This window comes from Stylophora pistillata, chromosome 13 (genome assembly GCF_964205215.1).
Source record: "Stylophora pistillata chromosome 13, jaStyPist1.2, whole genome shotgun sequence".
Lineage (NCBI taxonomy): Eukaryota > Metazoa > Cnidaria > Anthozoa > Scleractinia > Pocilloporidae > Stylophora > Stylophora pistillata.
In genome coordinates this window covers 6743237-6763387 of record NC_142531.1, presented here as the reverse complement: position 1 = coordinate 6763387, position 20151 = coordinate 6743237, and the positions used below count along the sequence as shown (strand labels likewise).

The following is a 20151-nucleotide window of genomic DNA, read 5'->3' as shown; positions in this document are numbered from 1 at the left end:
GTAAGTAGAGGCTAGCTAAAACGGTTACATGATATCTTGAAACTGGATCCAAGTTACAACCCATTTGTTTAAGAACGTAAAACTTTACGAGTATAGGATATTTTTCATAGTTTGAAATTAGTTAGTGGAAATGAACAGGTATCTGATCAAAATAGAAGCAAGTCACAAATCTCACATCATGGAAATCGACTATCATTGCTGGACCGTCACGGTCATTATTATGGGGGTGGACGACCTCATTACAGCAGTTGCACGAAAGTAAACAGTTTGAAACAAAATCATCTCAGAGTCTATTACAGACCTTGAATAGGGCATTTCTCATTCATCGACGCTAATATAGACTCTAAAAACGAATTCAGTCTAATACTCAGAGATCACCAATTATGCTCAACTGCAGTTAAACTTCCATGGTAGTTAAGCTTTTAGACGAAAGTTGAGGCCTTCTAGTACTCGTAAGAAAGCGCGCGTAACTGATGAAGAATAGGACTTGTGTTAAACCATATTCTTTGAAAGCTGTGGAATTCCTGTTATAAACTTTCTTAGCTCGTTCCATAAGATTTTTATACTGTTTGTGGTTGCCTACCTTCCTCTTTTCATGCCCAAGAAGACATAAAAGTTCAACAATGTGTAGTGGGACAGATTCGGTCTCAAAGTACTTCAAAAGCTTTTCGAGGAAGGCAACATAAAAACTTGGTAAAAGACACAACTCTAAATACATACACTTTTGTGAAAAATTTTAGAGAAACACATTCGTAGGTACTCGACAGGATTCTGTGATTTTATCAAGTTTAGCTATAGTGTCAACGTAAACTTCCAAAAAATACTCCAAGTTGTGTCTGTCTTCATTGAAGTTCAGAACAGATTCTTTGCATTTGTCTTTGCTCCAGTATAAGTCGGCATTTTTAGCGAGACGACAGATAAAGTAGTTACATGCCAGTTCTTCTATATGGAGAATTGTTTCGGAATAGTTTGCTTGACCAACTCTTTTTGCAAAGGCGTGGATAAGGGGATGAATTTGATATCGATTTGAACGTGGTTGTTCTAAAAGAGACCTGTTTCTTAGTGAGCGGATTATCACAATTGGATTAGCATCAGTGTCCATTCCTGTTGTCATTATAGCCTCAGCTGCATCAAAATCAAAAGAACCTGGAAAGACAGACATGATTGACAGCGCCTTTTGTTCTGTAGTATTCAATAGATCAAATGAAGTCTTGATGGCGTTTTCGACAGAAAGTTCATTATCTTGAAGAACAAATAAAGGATTCTTTCCAAGACTTTCAATCAATCTCACCTCTTTGAATTCTGAGAGCAACGAGCCAACGACAAGAAGCGACAAAGGGATGCAGCCGCACAAATCGACCGTTTTCCTTGTCTGGCAAAGCTTTTGTTCCAGAAGGTCATTCCTAGGAAGAAGACAAAATGGGCAATCTAATGGGTTCTATCTTGAAATCACGCTTCGAGGTATTAACTGTCTTTCTAGAGGTAGTAATAAAGGTTAGATTTTGCTTTGAGTATGTCCTCAAATCTCGCAACATATTTACAAACTCTTGTCCATCTTTAGACTCGAGAACTTGATCTAAATCGTCTAGAATCAGCGTTACTTTCTCAGATTGCTGTTTGCTCCAATGAAGAAGCCAAAGTGTAGGATCTTCAAGCGGCTGAGAGGAGCTGCTACTACAGGTAAGGAACATTGTGGTTGTTACGTCCTTGAGGGTAAAAGAAATAACTCCGTTTAAGTTAACGGCGTAAACTCGTACAATAGACATGTACCGACTGAAAGAAATTATGCCGTCAGTTAACGGCGTAAAATTTCCCAATAAATATAACAAAAAAAAAACCAGAGTGGTTTACTCTCTTCTCTATTGGCGTAAAATCTTCCAATAAATTAAACACCAACTAAACGAAATTACGCCGTTAGTTTACGGCGTAAAATCTCCTATTTATAAAACAGTGACTGAAGGAAATTTCGCCATTAGTTAACGGCGTAAAATCCCTCGATATATATGACACCGACTATAGGAAATTACACCGTTAGTTAACGGCGTAAAATCTCCCAATAAAATATTTAACGCCAACGAGAGATGACAAAATGCGGAGCCCTACTCCATGGACGTACCCCTTAATTTACTTTAAACGAGCTAGAGGGCCTCTAATTGGCCTACTATACTTTGCCCCTCTCAACGTTCTCTCTTTCTAATGATTAGAAAGGTTTGTAATCCCTGACATTGAAGAAAACATGACAAAAAACAAACAAAGTGGTTTACTCTCTTCTCTACTGTACATAATTACACTGTTATTGTGAAGCTTAATGGTTTAAAATCTATAGGTGAACCCTAATAAAACAGACACTGGAGTAGTGACTAAAGATTTATAAAATTGAATTTGCACTTCATAAATCTTACCTACATATGTATTGTTAAATACATTTACACTATCTCCAAGTTTATTTGGCCAGGACAAATGAAGATTAATTGGATGACTAAATACTTTCTTCTCTGTATCTGTACAAGGAAAAATTTCATCATCAAATACAAGTAATTGTATGTATATCCATATAAATGAAATAATATGTTAGAATTGAAAGATGGTCTTTTTTATTGTTTGTTGAATGTAGTTTGTGCAACAGCCAATCCTAATTGGAGTTACATGACAAGGTATGCATGGTATTTCCTCCGTAATGGGTACCCAGAGCAGATGGTTTCCTCTGGTGATGTAGGCTTTACCAGATTGGAGATCACAGGAGATGACAATTGGTTCTTGAAAACAATAATAGTTTAAAAGTATTATTATTTAGAAGTAATGCCTGACTTGCTCAAGGTGATGGTTTTTTCTCCCAAACTTTGGTGTTTGAGATTTATCAAATTCTCTGTATTCCCAAATCTCCTGACTTTTAGCCATTTGAAAACCATTAGGCTAAGAGTAATCAAATGAATCAGACATGAAGGATTTTTTCCAAATATACAATTTTTCACTTTCCATAGGTAAATCAAGAGTATCAAAATACAAGTCAGGGTTGTGTATAATCTTATGATTGATATTCCAGAGTGAAATCTTTCCTTCTGTCTCTTGAATTAATTGTGCCTTTATGAATGGCATTAATCATTACTTTTGTGACTGAGGCAGGTTCTGATGTTGTTATTTGAACAACGAGACAGACTTATAGCCACAATAAAATTTATTTATACAGGAAAGTACAAAAGAAATAATACTGATGAAAAGAAAGGGTGATTGCAAGCAAATCCTCAGTAAAATAGGTCACTAACTTGAGGTTACATGCACTGGAGTTACTTTTTCTGTGACCAAGAGGTTCTGGGCTTGTAAGTGCTGGTCTTGACACTCTGAACTACCGAGTCAAACTAACTAACTGTACTTCTTTATAAGGAATCGAAGAATAGCAGGAAATTCTCTAAAATTTTGGAAGCTAGGTGTGATCATTCTAAAGGAAATTTATGATGCAAATCCTGTGTGTATGATAATTTGGTTATCATAGGAAATAGTTAGGTGTGATGGTGCGACTTAAAGGAAATTTATGATACAAATCCTGTATGTATGATAATTTGGTTATCATAGGAAATAGTTTCTGAAGATGTAATTCTAAAATTATAACAAAAAATGTTGCAATGCCATGCACAATTGTTAGCCTGGTCACACTTTGAAGGATTTACTTTTTTGCCATTCAGCAACTGAAGGCAGTTTAATGGTTGAAATGCTTCACGCGCACGATCTTGAAAGTCATTTCTGTCTCTGCTGCCTAAGTTACCGGTTTCTTTGTTGGATGCCTTTCTGGTGTATATCCCTGCTTAATAGAAGTCAAATCAACCCACTTTGCTCCTTTGTTTCAGGATATAAATATTTGTCAAACTTTTGTTGTTCTGTTTTAATACTGAATTGATCATCAAATTATTCATAAAAGTTACTGCAGGCACAAATATTTTTTGATCATGATTGCTAAATTTTTCAGGAGCCAAAGTGTCATCGTCAATGTTAAAATCAGATACAAAAGTTATAGGCATTGTCACAGTTTTGTTACAGAGCTGTAGCAGGAGATCTCTCAAAACAGCTACTTTGATTCATATTGGAAGGTATAGAGTTGTTGCGATGGAGGAGAATTGCTTTGATTTTGTCAAGTTAATCAATTTTTGCTGGTAATAAGATAAAAGACTTTGATAAAGTGAGTACCACAGATACAACATCAAGATTTTTACCGAAGAGCAATTGGTTTTAATACCCAGCAAAGCAAGTTATTTTTGCCCCATACAATTTGATGGAAAATAGAGAAAGCATGAAAGTTTTAAAAAGGTTACAAAAGTGCGAGGAAACAGTCTCTAGTACAGCATGAAGATTAACCCTTTAACTCCCAGAAGTGATTAACATAAAATTTCTCCCTATCAGGTCCATACATTGTTCAGCAAACAGGTTATGAGAATTCTCAAACTACTCTACCCAAGTAGATTCTGTTATTATGATCTACCTCCAAATTCCCATTAATTAATAATTCACAAGGAAATGTGCAGCAGCCAGAGGGGAGAATTAATAATCAGATCTTGGGAGTTAAAGATACAAGTCAGCACTCAGGCTATAACAGCAAATTTACCATACAAACCTGAAAAAAATAATTACAGAAGCACAAAATCATTTTAAAAATAAAGGGCCACAAGCAAAAAGGATAAACACAAGCCAGCAAGCTTAATAACTGGAATCTTTGGCTCTAACCAAGGTCTCTTAAAACACTAGCAGACAAGATAGATGTACGTAATTATGGCTCATCACTATTTAATACATCAATAACTTCAAAGTTACAAGGATTGATGAACAAAACGGCTCATAAGATTCTCCCCAAATAACAACACTTTAACCACTTTGACTGAAACAAAACAGCAGCATGCACTGACAATTTTGGAAAATTGTAGCTGCACTGGATTTTCTGATACAAATCAAGGTATCCTTTGTTGCAAAAAAATTGTTTGTGCCCAAAACAAAGGATGCAATCTTAATGACAGGAGCCTGTCACCCTCTTTTAAAGTATATCAATGATATGGATGACTTTATAGTGCTTTTTTAGTCAAGTCCATTTACAAAATGAAATTGAGTGTGACATTTCATGCCTTCCTTTGAACTGCTGAACAATACTGGGAATCTCTGAAAAATCTCCCTTGTACTTGACTCAATGAAGAGACATCAATAAATCAAATTATTACATGTGCACCCCTTGCATCTAAAGAGCAGCTCACTTCAGACCAACACTCTAGGTCTTAAAATAATTGAGAAGAATTTGCTACCTTTCTATAACATCAAGAAATGGTTAGATATTCTAGTCTTCTCGGATAGGGACGAATAAATGGAGGTCCTGTCTCCTGCAGGGTTGGGGTAGGAGACGTTAATTTCCCACACACGAGATTACTGTGTGATGGATGTCCTTCCCTGGGGTGGGATGGGTGGGTTAGGACAGCAGGTCCACATCAGCTATTACAGCTGCCAAATTAATCAACCTGCTAAAACAAATAAATAAACTTCAACTTCAACTTCAGGGCATATTTGGTTGGTAAGCTAATCATTGGTTATCTGCCTCTTGCTTTTGAAGAATTAAATTGGTTATATTTTTCACACGAGAAAAAAAAAATAAGAAAGTTAATAAGTTGTGTCCAAGAAACCCTTATAGTGTCTATCATTATCTTCCTGTAAGAAATAGAAAAATATCACTGCAAATTTGATTTGCACGTCATTTAAAGATTGATTCCTTAATTATCATCATGGTTTGAACATCTTTAAGATTCAGTTTAGCAGTATTCACCCTTGTATAAATTCAGTACACTTAAAGTATACTTTAAATAGGTGATCAATGCTTTAAAAAGTATACTATTTTTGAAGTAAACTTAAAGTACACAACTTTTGGCCACCTAAAAAGTATACTTAAAAGTACACTTTAAGACTAGGTTTACACCAGAGGAGAGTTATCCGGATTCATTAATTTTGGAGTATTTGGATCCGTAGGTGTTTACACTGAAAGGATATTCGGATTCCTGACCGTTTACACACAACGACAACTCTGGGAACATTCAAAATGGAATGGTTACCAAGCCCAGTGTTGTTTCGTCGTTCGATCGACAAAGTGAAAATGCCTCCCCCAAAAAAGGTTAGAGTAGATCCAGATGCCACTGAGGCAAATTTGAGTTGGACAGATGCCAAGCAGTCTACGTCGTAGGCGATTAAGTGTGGCTGACGTTAAACTTCCTTGCAATAATAATTTGCGTTTCTTCAGAAATACTGCAGTACACATGATAAAATTTATCGCCTGAACCTGCAACAAGATTAGGCAACCGGAGACCGCCAGCAATGTTAGCACCAGATCCATTTTGGTTTCACCGCAAACTCAAAAGATTGCAGGCGGAAATAATATCCGGATTCGAGAAAAAAAGCGGTTACACGACAAAACTTTCCAGATTCAAAAGTTATCGGATTCAAAGTTCCCACTTTAAATTCCGGATTCAAAATCTCTGGAGACACGACCAAACTGGGAAATTTTTATTTCGGATTCGTCCACTTTCGTGTAAACGGCAGAATCAATCCGGTACTAAAACGTTTCGGATTCATCACAAATCCGGAACAATTTCCTCTAGTGTAAACCTAGTCTAAAGGAAGTATACTTGAAAGTATACTTTAAAAGAAGTATACTTCAAGTATACTTTAAAGGAAGTACACTTCAAGTATACTTAATGCATACATGTAAAAACAACTGAAACACAGGTTTAATCAACCGAACATTTATTATTAATATATAAATGTGAGTTATGCAATACAAATCTGATTAAAAAAAGAAGTTTTCAAAAATATAAAACAGCACCTCTGCTCTGATCATTCAAGTTAATTGGAACTCACTGAATTTGATAATAATTCTGCAAAGTAATATTAATATATATAATCTGTTTAGAAATATATAATCATGAACAGTAACAATCTGCAGTTTTAATGGCCACACTTCTTTAAACTGAAATAAAGTAATAAACTCATCTTTCCTTTAGCAATTATTATAACCAATGTAAATTGCAAAGATTAAAAATACTGTAATTGTCAATCCATTTCTGTATCTAAGACAGATTTTACAACAGGTGTTTTAAGGAGCTATTTTTTCTTTTAATCAACAACTTGGACTGTCCTTTTTTTTACTTAGCATCAAGACAGGTAATTTTGTTCCTTAACGCTGTTTTGACCACACTTTCAGATGTCATATCTGAGAACTTCTTTCTTGTGTAACCTACAAAACAATGAGAAAGGCTTGGAGAACCTATTATATCAAGAACACACCCAAATATGATCCCTGTAACTAATTTCTTTGGGCAGCTACTTTTCCAGATTACTTAAACTTATTCTTTTAACTTCTTGTAAGTCACTACCTCTTGTATGTTGTTGATCCCATGCTATTTTCAGTATTACACAGGACATTTTTGAGATGGGAAAGGTGATCGGAGTTAAGGCAACTGCTTTTAGTATTCCTGAACCAATAAGGATAACAAAGAAGGCTTTGTTTTAGCATATTTTAAGATAAATGCTACAAAAGAGAAAAGTTTGTAACAAGCACCACCTAAAAAAGATAAACTTATTATGGTTACTATTCCCATTTCAAAAACATCAGCTGTAATTTAGTTCTCTATACTTTTACTTCGTAGTCGTATAAGCAATAAGCTATTTTAGGGAAACTATGAAAGGCTTTTCATCTATACTGTGTTTCATACAAGCTACTGTAGTGGACAGCTGTAAATGCTGATTGGTAACAAAAGCATTATGTAGTCTAAGCAACATACAGTATTATACGTAAAAGCAGTAAGATGTTGATCATTGATTGACATGTCACTGTTTCTGTGTATGTTAATGCTTACACTTCAAATCACCTTATTGACAACTTCTACAAAAGCTTCTGAAATTATTAGAAACAAATTTTTGGTCAAAATGTTAAGAATTCGTTCCCAATTGACTGCATTAAGCTGCCCTTTCAAAGACTGGCTCATGCAGTGTAAACATCTTATCATTTACTAAGTATTGTAAAGTATTTATTATACTTACTCAAGATGCTCTCAAGAATGCCTGTATCATACTCCTCCCTACAAGCTCTGATCACCATCATCGCTGAAAAAACAGCCTAGCAGAAAACAGGCTGTTGCCGTTTTTTGGTATGTGCTTTTGTAAGATGACTGTCATAGATGTAAACAGATCTTCCTGGTGACAGTTCAATCATCTACAAGCATCAAAATACAGTATGTTTTCATTTAAATGTCAGAATGATCAATTTTCCCAGGAGTAATGCTCCTACCACTGACAAGGCTGTTGCCTAAGAAAAATTTTATGGTTCCTGTTTTCAACAGTTAGGAGCCCAAGGCAATTGTTTTAAGAGCCCAGCCTAGGAGTCGTTAAACACAATATTAGATGGGAAGGAAAACTTCAGGGTACAGGGACACCATTAGGCAGCATCCTAATGGAGGCAGCATGGCCGAGTGGTCAGCACATCAGACTCGCCATTCATTGCTCCCGGGTTCAAGTCCCACCCTGACCACTACCAGGATTTGTTTCACGGTAGCTCTGGGTTGAAATCCTCACCCACGCTTGTAAATAGTCGACTGGTTTAATCTCTCCGGCCAGTTGGGATTCTTAACAATGTTGTGTTAAATTGGAATTATTGGTTTCAATTGTCTGCTCATGCAGCCCCACTAGCTATTTAAGCTATAAAAAACTGCTGAGGTTAAATATAGAGACTTTCCTTTTACTTTATTCAGGACTGATATACATGGAGGGGATTCAATTAACACGTTAACGAACAATAATTCACAAAAATTGCACTAAATACTCAAATCCAGAAATACTGTGATTTAGCTCAAGCAATTTTCTAGGTATAGCTGACTAAGTGCTAAATAAAGTGAAGTGAATGATTCTGGCATAAGTGCAGCTCACCCCCCCCCCCGGGATTGGCTGCTGATAAGTGCATTAATCATTATAAATTTTTTACACACGACTAGGGATGTATTAAATAGATATACAGCCAACTACATTGGCGTAACCGTTTAAATGAAATTTACTGTTAAGAATGGTAAGGGCAAGTATAAACGGCTAAACAAACTATCAACGAAAAATAATGGCAGAAACTCACCACTCTCGCTGAGAACTACACAAGGGTAGTACTTTTTGTCCAGATACATTGCTTGAGTTGTTTTGTCTTCCTTTCTCTGCAGTTCGGTTTCATCGACGACGATAAATTTAACGTTGTCTTCAAGAAATTGCACCAGAAAGTATCCTACGGGGAAACATATAATTCTTATAAACAAAAATTAAAAATCGAATTAAAGTGATCTCGATTCTTAGAACAAGAAAGACAGCCTGATATAGATGTGGTGTTTTTTCATTAACGATTCTTTCCATTTGGGCGAACCGCATGTAAGTTTCTTTTGTAGTGCAAAGCACGAAGGAGTCCGCAACAGATTAAGAAAACGCTTGAGTAATTTATGGAACAGATCGGTCTTTATTTAACTTACCATTAAAATGCAATAAAATTTGAGGCTTAGCTGGAAAGGAATGCATCTTTACGTGTGTGAAATGAACTTGGAACTTAATTGTTTTGTAGAACAATTTCACTTACTTCTTTCACCATACTTGAATGATGGCATTGTTTTCCTTCTATCGTCTTTCTTTGTGTCTCTCACTGTTTCATAAGACAGAGGCAAGATCTAAATACAAAAGGCAAAATACCAACGGAGTCAACGACATCAAGATCACCGAGAGAAGGCTCGAGACGCAAAATTCGGGAGCGAGCTCGTTTCGCCCGCCAAAACTATACTCCGTGTCCCGTATGTGACCAAAGAAGGAAAAGTATAAGATCCCGTATTCAAGCCGACTGTACCGGATGTCAGCGGAGTGTGACTGGAGGACAGAAGAAAAAATGGCGGACGATATTGAGGATCCTTCTTCGGCAAAAAAAGCTAAAGAAGAGTAATTTGCTTGGACCTTACAACCAGTATCTTTCTCAACCGGGATTAAAGATACCTCGAACAACCTTGAGACGTTGGCCGCAAAACCCGACGTCTACTGCTTTGCCCTCGGACGACCGCAGCACGGAGTTAATTGATAATGACGCGCGACCGAGCAGCAGCTTTTCCATTGGGACTAGCGGAAATACTTGCAGAAGATGAACAAGAAGGCATCGAAGATTACCTTACGGCTTTCGATTCTGAGGACTGTGAGTGCTGGTAACGAACAAACTGATGAGCAAGATAGGGGATCTGCAGATGTGCCCTTATACAGTGGAGCGGCTATCACTGTGGGAGTCAGCATGTTGTTAATTATTACGTTTGCCATTCGACACAGTCGATCTCCTGTTAGGAGAGAGAATTGCAGTAAATGTAATCTTCCCTGTCACAAGCATCACAGCTTTGTGCATCTTGGTGGACTGTAAAAGTGGGCAGAGTATGTATGTTTGTAAACTACCTAACAGGTATGAGAAGGATTAATATGATGACATACTATTTTAACTAGTAACGAGAACTCATTTAACCACAGTTAGAAGTTGTAAGGGTTCATTTTCTTCGTCATTTCCAAGTGTGGTACTGTGCAAATAGAAAAGAAGTCAAAATAGTTTTAATAAACATGTATTTACAGTAGTTGCTACAACTCTTTGAAATACTGTCACGGAATAAATTATTACACTGTATACCCTTACTTTGCACCAAATTTATATCACTGGTTTCGGAAAAAATAACTCTTGTTATTTGCTCTTTATGTCTGGTGCATCAGAAGTTTCATCCAGAAAACCATCAAGAAAGATGTGCATGTTGTATATGCTTTTAAAAATAATTTAATTGTATTTGTTACTTCAGCTGTAAACCACCTCTATTTGATACCCTGCTGTATAATGGTTAGTCCCTATCATAATTTGGGAAATGCTGGGGTGGAGTACTAAAATTCAGTATGCATGCTTCCCATTTCATGTGTATAAGTTTTTGCTTATATGTTGCATCAGTTATGAAAAAACTTAAAAATACTGACATTCTGAAAGAAATGTGGTTCCTGTTGCTTCTCAACAATTGTGTTCTACTGATTTCAAATGTTGTTTGGAATAGTTTTTGAACATATATAACATAAATTATATTAATTTCAGTGCTGAAAGGATGTCAAGAGATTTTAAGTTTGCAGAATTGCAGGCCAGATTGTCTGTGATTTTAAAAGTTTTAAAAGTATACTTAAAGTATACTTTATTTTCTAGGCTGACCTTTTTGCAAATTTCAAGGTTTAGAAAAGTATAATTGAAGTATACTTTTCCAATTTAAGTATAAATAAAGTACATTTACCACAATTTGCTCAATATACTTCATTTATAATTTTTTGTTGAAGTCTAAATTAAGTATACTTCAAATGTACTTCATTTCTTTAAAGTACAAAAGAGTATACTTGAAGTATACTTTAAGTATACTGAAATTCTGCAAGGGCTTGAAGTTTTCCATTGCTATCATTTAAATTTTTTCTCTATCCATAACAACCTTTTCCTTAACTTTCTGATTTATTTGTTCTTCATTCAAAGCGAGCTTTTCAATTTCTGTGGGACTGTCCAACTTAATGGCCTAATGGACTAGCAGTATTTCCTGAAAAAATAACAGTGCAGTATCAGGTATCAATCATCACAGTGCAATTTGATATGGAGGCTTACTCTAGGACCTAAAGTCAGCTTAAATCACCTCAAGTTGACTAATGGGCTGCCTTAAGTCGCTATTGGTAATACCATCTTATAAAGGTAACTCCACCCTTTGAAATTGACCCCATTCACTCCACTCCAATCAAAAGGAGCAGAGGAGGAGGTATGATGGCCAAATGGTTGGTGCACTAGATTCTAGATTAAGCAGTCCAGTTTTCGTCTCTAGCAGGGATCATAGCATTGTGTTCTCAGGCAAGATACTTCAATGTCAAAGTGCGTCATCTCTTCCAGATGTAAATGTGGGTACTGATCAGGTGAGCGGGAGGGAACCCTGCAATAGACTATGAGTTTATATGAGGTTGGCAATCACTTCCATATATATGGAAACCCCATGTTTTAGTAGTCTTGCATCTGTCTAGCCCCTGTAATTCCTACATGTAGACAATACTGATGTAGCAAATATGACAATGTACACTCTTCCATTTTCTTATTCAGACAGCTACCAGCTGTTTCAACTAAATTCTGTCTTGTATTTTGTTATATCCTTGACATAATTGTTGCACATGCAGTGGTGGATCCAGGGGGACGCTACAGAGCGCATGTACTTGTAAGCTTAATCATTGTTTTTCTTTTCTGTTGATTAAACCAGACGTGATTTATAATATACATTCTCGATTTGGTACATATTTCATGGTGAAAAAGTTGACCACAAGATTGATGCTGTCTATTATCATCAAGAAATAATAAATATAAAAATATGATTGATCGCAGGAAAAAAAATAACAGATGGCAGTAGCTGCAATAATTATTATTATTAAAAACTAGATCATTGGATAATGCAATTCAAGACTTTTTACTGGCTTAGCCATTATGGTATATCAGCCAATATACCATAATCTACAAATATGGCAAGCGTATATGTCAGCTTAAAATTAAAAGGGAGCTTAAAATTTAATAAAATTTAATAATTTGATTTAATGTTTTTAATAAAACAATTATTCCACTCGCCCTTGTTGGATATAAGATGATTATAGCCAACTCGGCGCTATGCGCCTCGTTGGCTATCTATCATCTCATATCCAACACACGCTCGTGGAATAATTGTTAAATATTCTATTTATGAGATATTGTATAATGAATCAAATCAAATCGACAGTTGCACATCATCAACATAAAAAAATATGAAGGTATTCTCAAGTAGGGTACCTTGATCCATATATTGACCAATGCAGCTGTCGATATATTGATTGATGTACTCTGAAAGATTCTTGATCTACTTCTTCCACCTTCATATACAACCAGACTTTAAACTCTGTAACTTGACGAATCTACTAAAGTTATAAATCTTTATCTATCTTCAGATTTTGAGTCTTCTTGTACATTTCATCTTCTTCAGTTCGATGATTATCATACATTTATGAGCCCTTCTATGATGGCCCTCTGATCTCTTTGTGACCGAGGCAGGTTCTGATGTTGTTATTTGAACAACGAGACAGACTTATAGCCACAATATTTATACAGGAAAGTACAAAAAAAATAATACTGATAAAAAGAAAGGGTGATTGCAAGCAAATCCTCAGTAAAATAGGTCACTAACTTGAGGTTACATGTACTGAAGTTACTCTTTTTGTGACCAAGAGGTTCTTAGCTTGTAAGTGCTGGTCTTGACACTCTGAACTACTGAGTTAAACTAACTAACTGTACTTCTTTTTTAAGGAATCGAACAACAGCAGGAAATTCTCTAAAATTTTGGAAGTTAGGTGTGATCATTCTAAAGGAAATTTATGATACAAATCCTGTGTGTATGATAATTTGGTTATCATAGGAAATAGTTAAATGAGATGGTGCGACTTAAAAGAAAATTTATGATGCAAATCCTGTATGTATGATAATTTGGTTATCATAGGAAATAGTTTCTGAAGATGTAATTCTAAAATTATAACAAAAAATATTGGAATGTCATGCACAATTGTGAGCCTGGTCACATCTTATATAAATTGAAAAATCTTTTTGGAGCAAACATGGCTGCCATGTCAACATTTGATCACATGACTTAGTTTTGTCCTGTGACCACAGAGGGCCCATACGTACAATCTGTTCGTGTAGCCGATTGTTATTTTACAGTGAATGTACCAGATTTACCATTTGCCCCACCTATAGCGATATATTGGTGACTATGTATATAAATCAGTGGTAATTAAACGTTGAATTACTTACCTGTGGTGTATAGTCGTCCTTTTGCCTAAAAAATGATTTTTTGAACGATTTTGAATAAGTTTGAGTTCGTCGTTGAATGTAACTAATAAAAGAAGGTCAAAGGTGGAAACCTTGTTTTGAAAGGGTTCAAGCGCCCAAGCGATTTTTCCCCCGAAAATCACATCGCTCCGCTTTCAAAACTCGCCAGCATTAAGGTCAAAAGATTCATAATTCTCCTCATACTTCCAACCTAAAAACCATGCAAACGGACTGGAGCTAGCCCTCGAAGAAAATCAAAATCCCACAGTTTTAGAGCGTCTGGGATGCGTAGCAAGATTCTCGTGTGCCAGCCAGAAACCTTCACGCTGATTGCCCTTTTCTGATTAGACAACGTTAAACGATGACCAATTCACGCAGCAGTGGGTGTACCCTTTATATTTCATGCATGGTTATCAATGAAATAAGCAAAAATAGCCTAAGGCTCGCGATAGAAACTAGTCACGACAAATTAAAGCATAATGAGTCTCGTTTCAGTCTCCCAAACTTTCCTACCAACTAGTTCGGACTGGTTTGTCTACAATAAATAATGAAAACAAAACGTGTATCATGTTATGACGTTGTTGGTTTTGCTTGATTGTTATCGGATTATCTCTGGAAACCTGTATTTCCTCATTTCCTCATTTTTAATCAGTCCTAACAGTTCACATTAACAGCTTGTACGAGCCTATTACACGTCTTGAACTATACCTAGTGACAAAAACGAAATACATTCTTTGATAGACTATTTAGTCACTCATTCACTAATCATTGTTATCAGTGATTTTTTTGCATTATTCCAGGCGAGGAGGACATACCTCTCCTGTTAAAATAATCAACGCAGGGATACAATTAAAATTCACTAGAACACCTCAGAAACAATTAAGCAACCTGGTGAGTTTGAAAGTAAGCTTGCCTGCGAAAGTGACAACACAGTGATAATTACGTCAATCTTGGGCACACTTTGATTTCAGTGCAATCAAAAAATTTATATAACGAGTCATTGATTATGCTCAAAGGCATTTTCCCTTTTTGACTAAGTGTACCTCATCTACAAGAACAATTCAAAAATCGATTCCTTTGCCTATCAGAGTGTTACATTTTCTAAAGTCACCCTTAAAACTACCCCTCTATCCTTGAGATAAAGTATGGCCGGCTGCGTTATAATGTGAAAAATACTTCTGAATGAAATCGATACAAAACTTGTGTTAGTTGATTTTGAATAATAAAACTGTCTTTTGACAGTAAGTGTTCGAGACATTCCTTTAATTATCAGAGCTCTGAATGGTCAATACTTGATCAGATCCACTTTGCTGTTCGTTTCATGTGCTTCTAATCCTTACTGAATTATTCCAAAATCCTACAAAAAAGTTCCCTCCTTAAGCAGTGCTGCTTGTCAGCGACTGTTTTGCTCCATTTACCCTTCCAGCCTGGGGTGTAGGAGGGATATGTGCTCCTCAAATGGTTAGTGAGGCTCTAAATTCTGACCTCCAAAATACCCGACTGATCAAATAACAAAAATTAACTTTTTTTGAAATGAAAATGTTTGTCATAAAAAAATGGGGTTCAATACCTTAAATCAGGCGGATTACTTTAAAATTGTGCAACTCTTCTTCGATGTTATTTTTAAGCTACCGTATACCAGCGTAATTTACTAAAAAAAATCTGATTCTGCAAAATTTTCTTAAAAGAAAAATATTTGAAAAAGATTAGGAGCTCTGGGAGTTTGTCGAATTTCTTGGACGGATAGGGAACATAATGCCTGCGATGTGTTTATCCGTCAGGTCTTTAATGTCTCTTAGAAATTAATCTAGCTAAGGGCCTTAGCCTTTCATAAAATCGTTATTGTGAATCTTAACTACATTTCTTCTTTTTCCCTCTCATCTTCTTTTTCCTTTCTTCTTTTCTCCTCCTGAAAGTCGAAAACAGGGAATTACTACAGTGTTGGTATTCGGCTGCTTAAAGTTAGTTCAATGTGTTCAATAATAATAAAGAATTTTTTCGGTCGTTTTTCGGTTGGGAAAGTTTATTTTGAAAATATCCTCAAGGAAAAAAAAACTGGTTCGAGAATAAAATAATAGTAAATATATTACGGGGTTCATCGGAAAATCAGTTTTGGTTCGAGTCGACCAACGCTAGGTTTGAGTTATAGGGCGCCTTCTAACTTGGAGACATTACTTACTTGGAAATTCAATCTCGGGGAACTCCTTTGGGTAACGATTGATAAAAGATCGTATCGGGCCTTTGTTTCTCATCTTTTCCATCGACAAGTTTAGTTTCTTGGCCATCGACAGTCCTTCAAGCATCATTTGCTTCGCGTTATCCGTGTCCCCCATCTCGTCATGTAAGATGGCCCATGTGGTCTTGATTGAAACTTTCCATTCGTGCTTCTCCTCTAATTCTCTCTCGGCAACTCGTTCCGCCTTTTTAAATAAACTCATTGCCTCATTTAAGTTGCCTCTCTTCTCGTGACAAGTTGCACAATTCTTCAAAGTCAGGATGCTTTCTTTGCTTCCACCCTCGACGAGATCGTCGATTATTTCTATGGCTGCCTCATAAAGCTCAAGGCAAATTTTTAAGTTGTCTTCCTCTTCTGTTTCCCCACCCAGAAACAAACGAAGGTCTGCAAGGGCCTTCAGGGCTTCGGCCGTCATAAAATGTTTACCAAGGCACCGTTGAAAGAGGTCTAATGCCTTGGTTAACTGTCGTGTAGCTGTATCACGCTGCTTACGGCGCTTTGCAATGGTTCCTGAAAGAAGAAGAGTTGCTGCTGTTTCTGGATGAAGATCGCCCAGACTTGTACTACTGACATCTAGAGCTGATTGGGTCTCTTTCTCAACTCTTTTGTTTTCTTTAGGATCTTTTTTATCGGAAAGGTAACGTGCGTAACTGTTATGGAAGTAGACTTCTGATAACGGATTTTCCCTAAACTTGGCAGCATTCAAACGATAAATTTCTACCGCTTTCTCCATAAGTTCACTGTACTTCTTTTGGTCTTTCTTCCTACATTCATGTCCAAGAAGACACAAAAGTTCTACAACGTGCACTGGCTGATTATTTGAGTCAAATGTGTCCAATAACTGCTCAAGGATCTGAGCATAGTTCTTTGGATGAAGACACTTTTCCAAATACATGCACTTCTGTGGAAAACTTTCCAAGAGAGTTTGAGAGCCTTCCATAATTTCTTCATCCTTTTCTCTCCTTCCTCGAGCATAATTGCCAAGAAAATGCTCGAAGTTGCTTCTGTCCTTGTTGAATGAAGAAAGAGACTCTTTGCAGCTGTCTCTTTTCCAGTACAGTTCGGCGTTGTTTGCAAGGCGAGACATGAAATAAACACAGGCCAATTTTTCTCCTCTAGCTAAGAGATCGGCATACTTAGCTTGTCCAATCTTCTTCGCATAAGAGTGAATGAGTGAATGCATCTGGTACCTCTGAAAACTTGGTTGCTCGATTAGCGAACTTTTTTTCAAGGAGCGTATGATCGAGATGGGCTGAATCCCAGGAATTGAGCATGCTTTCATTACAGCTTCGGCAGCAAATGAGTCAAATGACCCCTGAAAAGTTGACATTAGAACGAAGGCTTCTTGTCCAGCTTCAGTCAAAAGATCAAAAGAAGTCTTGATGGCTTTTTCTACAGACACTTGATCGTCCTCTAGAACAGCAAGTGGTTCTTTTTCCAGGTTTTTAATAAGAGTTTCTTCGGTATAATCTGAAAGCAGGGATCCAACAATGCATAGTGCCAGAGGAACACAGCCACAAAGTTCCACAATGCGCTCTGCTTTAGAAAGCTTTTGGACAGTTTGAACCTGAGCGAGCAGTAGATTTCTGGCCTGTTCGTTTGACAACGGTTGTAGCCTGACTTCTTTTGACTGTAGATCAGGATTTTGGAATATTCTTCTTGTAGTTATTACAAATGTGACATTTTTTCCCGAAAACATTCTTACATCACGTAAGAAGTTGAGGAAAGATTCGCGATCTTCAGACTCGATGACACCATCTGCATTGTCAAGAACAAAAGTGACCTGGTTTTGAATCTGTTTGCTCCAGTTTCTTAGCCACTGTCCTGGATTCTCTGGTACTTGCATGTTGACCACTTTATTACATGAGTTGATCATTTCCATGGTCGCTTCGTTGAAAGTTGTCTTCGTTAATAGGCTACAAAACAACACGGTTCTTTGATTTTGGGGTTTCGCTAATTCACAGGCCACCCGCTTGGCTACGGTCGTCTTTCCAAATCCCGGTCCACCAGTGATCTGAATTACAGGAACCGTTCCACTTTGAACTTTATCTTTGATGTCTTTAATTTGGTCACCACGGCCAATGATATGTTCTTCTGGTATGTCATCTGGCAGACAACTGGAGAGTTCAGAGACTTTTCCACTCTTCTCAAGTTCTTTCTCTCTCTTCCATTGTTCGAGTTCCTCTTCCAGCAACCGAGCATCGTGATCAATAGTAGCACTCTTCAGGGACTGAAGTTTCTTCCGATAGGCGGCTACCTCAAGTACTTCTAAAGACGAAGATATTTTGTTCCACTTGCCTTCGAATTCGTCATTAGGAATTCCAGTAGAAACACTGTGACAAAGCTCATTTTTATAGCATTTGATACGTACCATATTGGCTTCAGGGGTCGCATCAGTGTCTGCTGGCATTTTGTGCCATCCATTCGACGGAGCTTTTAGATGAAACATTTCACGGAGCAATAAGTGTAGAAGCGTCATGTCGAATTCTTTCGAGTCTGGTGGTTTACCTGAGGAAGGAAACAATTTCTCCCATTGCGTATCAAATATTACTCGCTTCCGTTTCAGCTCTTCAAGCTTTGGACGATTTTTGTTTAATACGTGCTGTAATGTTGACCCTGGATGAAAAGAATCGAAGAATTTCCTTAGAGCCTTGGTTCCTTTATCAATGAGCAGTCTTGTCAGCCTCGTGCCATTTATCTTTTCTCCAGACAGTACCGCCACTGAGGGTCCACAAAGACCAGCAGAAGTTGGGTAGGATGTTCTGCCGGCAGCCATGGCCTACTTTCAAGAGCTCTATATAACAACTTCCTTTTGAGAAGAACAGGAACCTTGGCTTGCCTTCAGATTCCCACGAATTGCGATTTTCAATCGACGCGAATTTTATAACCAGTCAACCGGGAAATTTCCCAATGCTAGGAAAGACTCGAAAAATAATTTATCAACAGTCAACAGGGAAATTTCCCAATTCTGGGAAAGTCTCGATGGGGAATTTATAATCAGTCAACAAGGAAATTTCCCAATTCTACGAGAGACTCGTTGACGAATTTATAATGAGTCAACAGGGAACTTTCCCAATTCTAGGAAAGACTCGATGTTGTACACTGAATTTCCACGGTTTCCGAGAAAGATTGTCTACAGTATGGAATTTGCACGAGCCTGTCATGTCAACTTCAACTTAAGTGTCAAAAAATGTATTTAATTGCTGACTAAGAAACTATGTTATAGTTGATGTTAGCTGTCTCAGCTGGTAGGTAGTTTAGGTACTGTCCCACTTTCGGTTACATTCCTCTTTTAATGATTAAGTAATAACTTTAATTGACATTTGTAATTTCTCAATGATGTAAAGAACATAATAAGACAGATGTTTTGGAATATTGACAACAAATCATTGCGGATTTTCTCTGAAACTTGAATGAAGAAATAAAGTTAGAATGGTGGTGCCGAAATAATATGTATCGATTACTTTCTGTGTTTTAATACTGAGTACAATGATGTGCAATATCCAGTTATGGCATGTTGGTTCCACGTTATAGCGATAAATGCACTCAAAATCATGATTTTTAGCTGCAGTTTCTTAAGCGCCTCCATAAAAATATTCAAAATGCTAAAAGAGGCCCCTTCATAGACACAAAAATACATCCGATGTGACCCATGACATGACACCATATTATTTTGGGAAACCAAGGGTAATATACACGTTTACCGGAAAATATTGATCATAAGGATTCTTGGAATCCAAGCAGTTTCTGAGAAATGTTGAAAATTACGAAGATACAACGAAGCTATCCAGAATAGCGTATCATGTCACGTAAGACTTTAAGTCTCGCTTAAGACAAAACTGTGTAACTCGTGAACAACTCAAGGTTCATGATCTAAGGCACGATCATGACAGACTGAAGCATAAAGAGTCTCATATCAATCTTAAATCCTAGGCATGATCTAGTTCGGAAATGGTTCTCAAAAATAAATGATGGAAGCAAAACAAGAATCGCACAATGCTAATGTGTGTTT

General features: G+C 36.9%; 1 protein-coding gene and 2 long non-coding RNA genes across 5 annotated transcripts; 1 reads left to right on the top strand and 2 right to left on the bottom strand.

Moving 5' to 3' along the window:
- Positions 1–754: 754 nt before the first annotated feature.
- On the top strand, positions 755–11332 carry LOC148717418 (uncharacterized). Of its 3 annotated transcripts, none has more exons than XR_015994534.1 (3): positions 755–1461; positions 1610–1680; positions 2615–11332. It is a non-coding gene; the product is annotated as an uncharacterized LOC148717418 (long non-coding RNA). The 3 variants fall into 3 exon arrangements; XR_015994532.1 differs by having other exon boundaries at positions 1562–1680; XR_015994533.1 differs by having other exon boundaries at positions 755–1680.
- LOC111322396 (uncharacterized) lies at positions 6746–9803 on the bottom strand. The gene is made up of 4 exons (XR_015994535.1): positions 9623–9803; positions 9137–9280; positions 8059–8230; positions 6746–7252 (listed from the first exon to the last, which is right to left on the bottom strand). It is a non-coding gene; the product is annotated as an uncharacterized LOC111322396 (long non-coding RNA).
- A 3196-nt stretch (positions 11333–14528) lies between the features above and the next one.
- Positions 14529–20087, bottom strand: LOC148717417 (uncharacterized). The gene is made up of 2 exons (XM_088742776.1): positions 16083–20087; positions 14529–15812 (listed from the first exon to the last, which is right to left on the bottom strand). The coding sequence occupies exons 1-2, from the start codon at positions 18913–18915 to the stop codon at positions 15781–15783; spliced, it is 2865 nt and encodes a 954-aa protein (XP_088598902.1). The 5' UTR covers positions 18916–20087; the 3' UTR covers positions 14529–15780.
- Between the last annotated feature and the right edge of the window lie 64 nt (positions 20088–20151).